General features: G+C 46.1%; 1 protein-coding gene across 5 annotated transcripts in view; it reads left to right on the top strand.

The window, feature by feature from the left end:
- GJA8 (gap junction protein alpha 8) overlaps positions 1–9,760 on the top strand; it is a 46,633-nt gene extending 36,873 nt beyond the window's left edge. For 3 of the 5 annotated variants that reach the window (XM_075769163.1, XM_075769166.1, XM_075769180.1), the window contains one exon: positions 473–9,760. In XM_075769163.1, the coding sequence (XP_075625278.1) occupies positions 483–1,682 (1,200 nt within the window). In that variant the 5' untranslated portion in view covers positions 473–482 and the 3' untranslated portion in view covers positions 1,683–9,760. The remainder of the gene's footprint in view (positions 1–472) is intronic. The other 2 variants (XM_075769173.1, XM_075769191.1) reach the window with 1 other exon arrangement.
- The last annotated feature ends 652 nt before the right edge of the window (positions 9,761–10,412 follow it).

Raw genomic sequence — 10,412 nt, forward strand, 5'->3', positions numbered from 1 at the left:
TCGAGATGTGTTTGACCCATGTGTGGTTCTGCTGCAGAAGAGCATGGGTGCTTGAAAGCTTCACTCTCTTTTCTAACCACTGCAGCCGCATGCTGATAAATCTGTTCTACAGTACTGCTGGCGAGTGTTTGTACGTGTACAAAATCTAAACAGGCTCATGCAGCTGAGCCTACAAAGCATTCTTACCTGGAAAAGGAGTTAAATATACTTCCCGGCTGAAAAGTAATTGCCCATTTACAGCCAGGGAAGAAGGAATTTAGCAAGCAGTTTGCTCTGGCTTCCCAGCCCTTCTCCTGCTAATAAATCATTGTGATCAGGCAAATAAGCAAGCGAGCAACATTCTTTCTGCTCTCAAAGCATATTAGGGAAATATTTACTGGTTAAAAGCAACAAAAGACATCAGTGGGAAAACCTCAAATCTTTTAAATTTAGCATAATTTGTGGTCATTCTCTTTCTTTTTTCTTTCCTTAGACAGTAAGAGATGGGTGACTGGAGTTTCTTGGGGAACATTTTAGAGCAGGTGAACGAGCAATCCACTGTCATCGGGAGAGTTTGGCTCACAGTGCTCTTCATTTTCCGCATCCTGATCCTGGGAACGGCTGCCGAGCTAGTGTGGGGAGACGAACAGTCAGACTTTGTGTGCAACACTCAGCAACCTGGTTGTGAGAATGTCTGCTATGATGAGGCCTTCCCCATCTCCCACATCCGGCTCTGGGTCCTGCAGATCATTTTTGTATCCACGCCTTCGCTAATGTACTTTGGGCATGCAGTGCACCATGTCCGCATGGAGGAGAAGAGGAGAGAGAGGGAGGAAGCTGAGAGGCGTCAGCAAGCTGAGGTGGATGAAGAGAAGCTGCCCCTGGCTCCAAATCAAAACAAAGGCAACAACCCTGATGGGACCAAGAAGTTTCGCCTGGAGGGTACCCTCCTGAGAACCTACATCTTCCACATAATTTTCAAAACCCTCTTTGAGGTGGGATTCATAGTAGGTCAGTACTTCCTGTATGGCTTCCGAATTCTCCCCCTTTACCGCTGTGGGCGGTGGCCCTGTCCCAATCTTGTGGACTGTTTTGTCTCCAGGCCCACGGAGAAGACCATCTTTATTATGTTCATGCTGGTAGTGGCTTCCGTGTCCCTCTTCCTCAACCTGGTGGAGATCAGTCACTTGATCTTGAAAAGGATCCGGAGGGCTCTGAGAAGACCAGCAGAGGAAGCGCTGGGGGAGGTCCCAGAAAAGCCCGTCCATGCCATCGCAGTCCCCTCCATTCCGAAGACCAAAGGCTACAAGCTGCTGGAAGAAGAGAAGCCAGTGTCCCACTATTTCCCTCTCACAGAAGTAGGAGTTGAGCCCAGTCCCCTTCCATCAGCCTTCAATGAGTTTGAGGAGAAGATTGGGATGGGACCGTTGGAAGATCTCTCCCGGGCATTCGATGAGAGGTTGCCATCGTATGCACAAGCAAAGGAACCGGAAGAGGAGAAGGTAAGAGCAGAGGAGGAGGAACAAGAAGAGGAGAAGCCAGGACCTCAGGAAGAGCCAGGGGTGAAGAAAGCAGAGGAGGAGGTGGTGAGCGATGAAGTTGAAGGGCCTTCAGCACCTGCTGAACTCAACGCTGATATGAGACCCCTCAGCAGGCTAAGTAAAGCCAGCAGCCGGGCCAGGTCAGATGATTTGACTGTATGAAGGTGCAGGATATGGGCAGCACATGAAAAGGAAAAGGTTGAAAAGAAAAGGAGAGATAGAGAAAGAATCAAAAGATATTTTTAAGCAAAGTGCTAAAATGGCCATTTGAATATTATCTCCTCTTGAGATTCTCAACTGGAAAGGTACTATCATGGTAACTGTGCCTTATTTGCCCTGTATGTCCATTTGAAAAGGAACATTTTCCCTGTTTCCACATGCCAGCTCACTCCTTACAGTAATATCTACACTGTACACATAACTGATGTCTTTTAAAACCTAATGTGGCAGTGAAGTCCACATTTCACCACTGTGAACGTATTTACTGGAAGCTTTGTGTTCCACATTTCTCTAGGAACGTGGGGAAGATCTGTCTTTTCAGCCAGCAAGGGGGAAGACTGATCAACAACTGTATAGTATTTCTTTTTCTGTTTCCACCTCTGACATGCTGAGCTGATCTCCCCTTCACTGTTGGCATGGAATTGCAGTTATTTAATTCACAAAGTGATTTCTGTGCTTGGCATCAACACACTAAAATAGTAACCACTATTCCCCCTCTCTATTCAGAAAATAAAGGCCAAAGTGTCCCCAATTTCTCTGTGATTTCAAATCCAAGTTGGGTAAAAATATTTTCCCTTTGTCAAAAATATTTCTGCTCTTCAAGTGACATTGACAGTAGGCAAGGTTAACAGTAGCTCTCTGCTAGGATTTAGCAGATACCCACAGATGGATTATTTGTTCCCAAGAGGGTCATCCAGCCCCGAGCCTATTTCAGAGCACTGGAAAGAATAAATTCAAGTGATATTTTTTACTTGTAGTCTTGTGACTTAAAGATCTGAAACTCGATTTAGCAAAGCAAGCGTGGGAAGGCTTCTGTGAAAGGAGGAAACAGCTACAGCCCCCAGAGCATGAAACCAAATATAAACCTTCGCGGCATGATCCTGACCTGTGCTCAGTTCCTGGAGCTCCCAGGCTTACAGGCACTCAGCAAATCTCAGGTATAGAGTCCTGAAGGCACCTGTGAACCTAAACCAGGGGTCTGGGTAACTATGTGACTATTTGAACCTCTAAATACAAAACTGGTTGTTCAAGTTTGAAAAGTTTGATATGATAATAGTCTTCTGACATGCTTTGTTTTTAATTTGACAGACGGAAGCCATCCAGTGGTCTACTTCTTTATTAAATGCCAAAGTCTCGAGTAAAACAAGGCCTTTCAAAAGATGATTTAGACCTTTTGTGTCAACAGGTCTGTACAGAACTCTCAGAGCCTCAGCAAATTATTTTTTTGTTCCAAAAGGCAGAGAAGCATGTGCTTGCAAACATTTAAATGTTTGTGGATTTCTAATTTTAGGACTACAGCAGCACCTTTTGGCTGGAAAAATGCAGCAATGTGTTCAAAAGCTTCAGGTTAACAGCTATGTCCCCCCAAAACTGAGCCTCATGCCAGAAAAAGTGCAGGTATGCACTCTCATCTGCTCTGCTCTGCAAACCTCAGACCCTGCTAGCTCAGCAAATTCTTTCTGCCGGGCTGCAGCCCATCCCATTGTTCCCAGGGCAGGCTCTAATCCAGGTCAGGAAAAAAAAAAAAAAAAAAGGTCTTTGGCACAATGCATAAAACTCATCCTGCCATTAGCTAGAAAAGACCCCCTGCGGTCTCCCATTGCAGCGGGGCTGACTCCAAGCCCATTGAAGTCAAATGGGGGTCTGAGAGAGCTCTGGCTAGGCCTGGCCTCACACACCTCCAGTGCTGCAGCCCCGGTCCCAGCCCAGGCAGCCACCAGTACGGTCAGTTTTGTCACTCGCTGAGCTCACCCGTCTGCTGGAGCTCCCGTGCCCCGTTACGCAGCTGCCCTATAGGAGCGCAAAGGTGGCTAGATTTCACTGCTGAGTGAAGCAAGCTGTACATATGTAGAAAGTTTGTAGGGTGCTTTGGGATTCTTCAGCACCATAGCGGTGCTGCGTTTCTTTTTTTTTTTTATTTTAAATATACTGTTAATCCTTTTGCTCCTCTTGGGCCTGTGTATTTTCCCAAGGTTTGCAGCCTGAGGTCAAAATCTTTGCTCCCTGGACAAAGGCTGTCTTTCCTCGTGAAGGAAGACCAGGAGGTACCTCCTCAGTTTTGGGAAGGACTATGGCAAAGCAACACATGTGAAGGAACATGCAGAGAGAGAGACTCTGGAGGCTACTGTTTAGCCACTCTCTTAATACAGAAATAGAACAGTTACGGCAAATGAAAGGCAAGTGAGGAAAGAGAATGTTTTTCGGCAGCAAAAGGGTCCGCTGTGCCCAATATTCTACTAGAATTCAAGCAAGGGCAAAGATTTAGATCAACAGCAAAACCACCACACCTAGATGGGATTTTTTTTTACTTTCTTCACAGAAAGACATAAAAGAGTTTTAATGGTTCTAAGCATAAACCAGCCAACTCGTTGGAAACACACTTTCCTGTAGGTAAAAAAAAATAAAAAAATCTCTGTAACGGTTCAGTATGAAGTATCTTCCACCTTCTTCAGAGCATCTGACCCTTCTAGATACCAATGGACTAATCAACCCCAGCCTTGTTTACTTTTAATTGCTTGACAAGTCCTTTTACATACCAAGTATTTTAATAACCATCCCCGTTCCTGACCTGATATGCATACCTTCATTAGATCATTGGACTAATGAAGATGAGCGCTTATTCATCAGCGGTACATGATTCATAATATGGCTGTCGGGTGGTCCAGTCTTTAATCATCAGCTGTTGAGTATGTCATTCTCTTTCACTGGAGTGCCTCAGTAAAATGCACTACATGCAGAGTACTCAATGGACACTGTAGTTCTTTCACAGCTGCTGCAAGAAAGCTCATTTCTTCCTCCGGGTCACGACAGCACAACGAAACAAGCCAGCATTTTCTTCCTGCATCCAGTCAACTCCTTGTTGATTTTTTTTTTCAAGCCAGTTTTCAAGTACCCTGCCAGACGGCTAGCAAATCTGTAGCCACCAAGTACAAGCCATGGCATCAAGACAGCGCTTCTCGGCAAACTGGGCAGGGAACTAACGGTCTGGTCTTCTGGCATTCAGCCTCATCTCTGCAATGAAATCACTGTGGGCCTGTCAGCAAGTCGTGCTTCCTTCTTGTACAACTGGGAATAATTTTCTACCTCACAAAGACAATGATGTGAGGCTCGATATATTGTGTTAGTAATGGAATGGGAGGTCCTTGGATGGAAGGCCCTACAGATGAGCAAAAGATTATTGCTATTTCTCGATGTGATAGCGTATAAATGTGTTTTATTCCCTCTCAATGAGACAAATTTAATCATTTATTCAAGGAATTCCTAGTGAAGTTGCATAACAGCCTCAGAGCTGTGGATTCAGTGTATGGTTCTACTTAAAAAATAATTAAGCAAAACATAGATATAAATGTAAAGAACAGGGAAAAATATCTTCTTGGGAAGGGGGAAGTCACTGGACAATTAGAGCTGTGCCTGGATCATTTAATGGTGTGTGTACCCCCTTGGCTCCCCGTGCAAGTAAATTACTAACTGGCTCTCTGCAAGGAGCATAAGATGCAAGTGTCAAAATCACCAAAGGAGGTGAAAGTAGAAGAGAAAGGTAGTGTCTTAGCTTACAATAGCATGTGGGAGTTGGTGTTCTCTAGTGTCTAGAGCAGTGGACCTAGGATAATAATCTTAGATTTATTTCCAGCTCTGCTTCTGACTTGCTGTGATAATCACTTTACCTCTCAGTGCCTGTTTTCTCCACCTGTAAAATGGGTGTAAGAATTTCCACCTACCTCACAGGGATGTTGTGAGGCTTCCTTAATTCTGTTTGTAAAGTAAGTAGGAATGATCTGATGAAAAGCACTGCTGAAACGCATGGTATCCTTGTTATTTCCTGGCAGAACTGCTAACTTGGTTAAAACATGTCTCCTCGACCAGAAGGGCAGTAGTTTGAAAATGTGAACACCGCATTGCACTGACAACATCACCACAGATGTGGATTTGCCATGAGTGCAAAAGACTCCGTTGATCCCCCTACCCCTTTCTCCCACCTTACCCTTGGCCTGGCCACGTGAAGCAGCGGTGACAGCGTGGTTACATGGACTCCTCCATCCCCAGCACCCATTCTGGGCCAGCATTTCTGCTTAAATGAGACGGTTCCTGGGGGAGGGGTGTGCAGGTTGGTGGAACTCTAGCAATTTTAAGGGCCTTGCAAGGCATGTGGGAGAGGGTTGTATAATGCACAATATTGCTGGGTTTCTGTTTGAAACCGCTTAGTACAAACACCAAGTAAATTTTCCAGAGTCTCCATGGAAGAGTTTACAATTGCTTATGGCACACAGAAAAAAACCCCACCTTTCATGAATGCAAACCCACAAATTATCCCTTTATACTGATTCTTTCCTCTGAGATAGATACCAACGATCTCTTAGCGCTGAAACACAAGGAGGTCCCCTGTAGGAGGGGAGAGATATGGGGGGATCTCTGCTCTCTAGGTCTGTGTGGGCATGCAGTCTACTTACTGAGGGAGGAAAGTCCAGTCTCTCCTGCCACTCAGTAACTCACTGACTGTGCAGTTTTACACTTAAAGAGCGGCCGTGCCACACAATGCTGAAAAAAAAAAGTGACAGTTTGCTGTTTTGTATAGAAAATGGCTTTTCAGGCTGACAACTGAAAGTAATCCTAGCCTAGGTGTAGTTTTGTTTAGTAAAGACAGGAACATCCATGAGAACTAGACTAAAGCCTTCCTACAAGCCCGAGGCAGTTGTGATAAAATGGTATACGGTGCCCGATTTCCTGAGGGGTGGGGTTGGATAAGAGTATCAGAATCAGGGGACTTGTCTGAGTATTGGAATAATGTTTTTTCCCCAACAGAATGATACTGCCATTTCTTAGGCTCTGTGTGTGCTACACTTTTTAACATGGCTCAGGAAAGGCTTTTTGCCAACACCAAATGTGCTTATACAGTTGAGCAGTAACCATGGCAAGTAAATGTGTGTTGACTTGCCAAGAGGTAGCCTGGCACACAATCCTTCCCTTGCAACTAGCTTGGCATGCACCTATTTCAGCAGAACCGGCAAGACTCGTGTCTCTGTCAACAATTCAAGTTTTTCTCTCAGCGGCTTGGTGTACAAAGAGACATTGAAGGTTTGTTCAACCTAGAGAGGAGGAGGCTAAGGGGGTGGGGAGGTTTAACTGCTGTCTTCAGGTACCTGATGGGGAGTCACAGGGAAGATGGAGCCAGGCTCTCGACAGAGGTGCACAGCAAAAGATCAGAGACAATGATCACAAGGAGCAGCAAGGAAAATTTTGACTAAAAAATTCTGACACAGGAAAAAAATTGTTCAAATGGAGAGTGGTTCAGCACTAAAGCAGGTGCCCAGACACATGGTAGGATCTCCATCCTTGGAGGACGAAGCCTGACTGGGAAAAGCATTGAGCATCCTGGTCTGACTTTGATGTTGGCCCTGCATTGAGCTGAAGGTTGGACCAGCTGGTCCCTTCCAGCCTGAACTATCCATCCCACGGGAGGGTTGAAAGCTCAGTGCAGCCACTGTGTGGTGTAACAACGGGTGTGGGGCACTTTCTGCCTCTTTGGGGTGTTTTGGTAGAGTTTGCTTAGACTTGTCCCAGCAGGCAAGACCAACAACCCGGGCATCGCAGCAGAGGCTGATGCACAAACACAGTCAACTGATGTTTGGTAGGTAGAAAAGCTGCTTGAGGCCAGAACCATGTGTTGTGCAACTGATGTGGAAAGAGCATTACAAATAAAAGAAATAAAAAAAAAAAAAAAAGAGTATGCTTGTCAACAGACAAAAAATCAGGCAAATATAAGGGGCTTAGGTCTTTCCAGCTCCCTTTAATTTCAGCGTCAAGTGTGCCTTTACATCCATCTGAAAGTGCAGAGGACCGCATTTTAATGTTCTGTCAACAAAAACCCGTGTATTTTAAAGCTTGCTGATCTGGGATGAAGCAGAACTGAATAGAAACGGTGATTACAGAGCTACTGACAGAACATTTGGAAAAAAACCCACAAAGACTGTTGGCCTTTGCTTTGCTACATCCAGCCTGGCACAGTAAAAGCAAAACAAGCCATTTATTGGTTTCTGAGGAGGAAAGGCTATATTGCTTGGGAAAGTCATGGAGTAGCATACTGAAAAACCTTTAAGTCAACACAGCAAAGAATTTGTGGTGAAACATTAAATGGAAAAGTTGGCTCCTATGGTGTTTCCCTGATGCTCAGGGGAGAGTTGGATTGAAGGATGATTGGGATAAGGAAACCCAGTAACAAATGAGCATACCCAAAAATCCTGGATTACAGGCAGTTGTGGGCAGAGGCTGGGCAGGAGGGCAGCAGGGAGTCCCAGGCACCGTCGGAGCACGCCGGCTGATGGGCAGGCTGTAGGCAAGGGCCAAAGCGAAGAAGCCTGCAAGCTCATCAGCCGAGTACCTCATTGTAAGGCTAAGGCAAGCCAGCCTGAGACATGAATTAAACCCAGCCTGTTACCAAATCCAGTATTTCTGGATTTTAAGAGGGTCAGCAACTTTAAAATAATTTAATGGAACTTTTATGTACTGGTTCCTCTATTTACCTGGTAGAACTGAGAACCAGAACTAGCATGGGCAAAGCTTTTTTTTCCCCAATCCTTCTACCTAAATATATGAAAAATTACTGGGACAAAAATGGTCAGGTAAGTTTCTCAATACATATATGTTAGTTCAAAGAAAAGTCGTAAACCCCATAAAGGAATTCATCTGTTGCCAGTGAACATCAACATCTGAACTCACCACAAATAAATTCAAAAGAAATTCAGAAATCAGAGTGATGTCGGATTACTCCCAGCTTCAGGGCTCCTGTTTATGAAAACCTCTGGAGAGAAGAGAAAAGAAAATGGATGGCCGGCTGCCAGCTAAGCCTATTTGTCATGAATATGCCCTGTAGCACCTTCTGGAAACCTGTGCTATTTCTAAATATACTCTTGGCCAAGAAACTGCTTTAATTCAATATGCTCCACCTTTCCGCTTCACTTGAAAGACTTTAGTTCCCTCTACAAACTGAACATAAAATCGCCACATTCACACTTTTATACATGGAAGAATAAAATAGGGAACTGAGCGGAACCCTGCCACCAGCCCTTCTTCCTCGTGCACTGCCTCTCCTCTCTGGCCACCTCCATCTATATTCTGTTTAATGAAACTGCCAGCCTCTCCCAACTGAGAAGTCGCCCTTGTACCTGTGGAGTGCCATGTACCCTTCTCCCCACACATGCACATGCACATCAGCGGCTATCTAAGGAGGAACAACATGGAATAATTTTCCCATTTTCTTTTTACACTTTTCATCTTCCCTGAAGGAGAAGTTCTGAGGCTGGGGGGGTGGCTCTGAGTTTTTCCAGTAGGAATTATCTTCTTCCCTGTGTGTTTCTCCCAAGGCTCAGGGATCAGTAATTTACAGCTAAGCAGAGGCATGTTTCAAGCCTATTGATAAACATATGCAAAGAAGAAAGTTTAAAGAGCTATGACCAAACTGCCTTGGTTTTTAACCTTGTGTGGAAGTGAGCGGAGTTGCCAAGGTGTAAACAAGAGCAGAATTTGGCTTTGTATAATTTATTTCTAAAGGATTTCCCATTAACTTCTGTCTTTAAAAAACAACCAACAACTAACCTTGCCCCACAACCTACCAACACAGAACAAAATAACCACAAAATCCTCCAAACTCAGCAATCTCATCACTTTAGGAAAGATCATTTTCTAAGCAGCAGATACAGAAAGGAAGAGCAGGGAAGTCCTGATCTCAGCTCTGCATTAATTGGCAGCAATACCAGAAGCTATAAAAAAAAAAAAAAAAAAAAGGGCCTCAGATCAGATATGATAATCTGCTCCCTCAGTTCATTTCCCCGTGAAAGCTTAATGGTTTTTTCTCTTTGCAATGCTGTAGACAAGGAGACAAATTTCAAGCCAGGATGACTGACGGCAAGACGAAAAGCCAAACAATCAAAGGCACTGCGGGACTAATCCCGTGACTCGGCACAACCAAACGTAGATTCGCTTTCCTAGTGAAATGAGCAGCGATGAATAAAGGTTCCTGATTTTCAACCAGCAAGGGCTCCGTGCTTTGTTAAACTCCCAGCTAATCCCACTTGCATTTATTATTCCAAATATAGAGAGTTGCAAGTGGCAAAGGTTAGGCGTGGTTTTAAGAGGGAAAAAAGAAAGACACAGACGCCATGAAGATCAAGCGGGGACGTGACCACGACGCGAAGGATTCGATCTCACACTGCCAGGCGTCAGGAAATGCCCTCTCTGAACTTTCACTTCCCTCCTGGCCCCATTCCTCGACACCTCGTAACTGCGCGGCCTGAAAGGCATCCCCAGCCCGCTGCTCGGCGTCCCTTCGGGTGGGGAGACGGGCCTGGCGCAGCCGTGGGCTGCCACGTCCCACCGCCCCACAGGAGCCCAGCCGGCGGCAAAGCGGCCGGTCGGTGTTGGCGCCTCAGGCCGGCGCCTCCCTCCCCCGGCCGGCAGCGGGTGCCCTGCCCCTGGCTGCCCTCCGCGGCCAGCGGGGCACCGCCTGCCCTGAATCTCCGCAGCGGCCAGCAGAAGGGGCCGGGTTCGCTCCGCTCAGCAGAGCTGCCACCGCGCCCACCCGTGTCTCCCCCGCCGTGGGGTGACACCCCCGTGGGTCGGCCCCGCTGGTGGGCGGAGCTTCTGGCACCTCGCCCCGCCCCGTCCCCGCCGCGAGGAAGG

This window comes from Balearica regulorum, chromosome 1 (genome assembly GCF_011004875.1).
Source record: "Balearica regulorum gibbericeps isolate bBalReg1 chromosome 1, bBalReg1.pri, whole genome shotgun sequence".
Lineage (NCBI taxonomy): Eukaryota > Metazoa > Chordata > Aves > Gruiformes > Gruidae > Balearica > Balearica regulorum.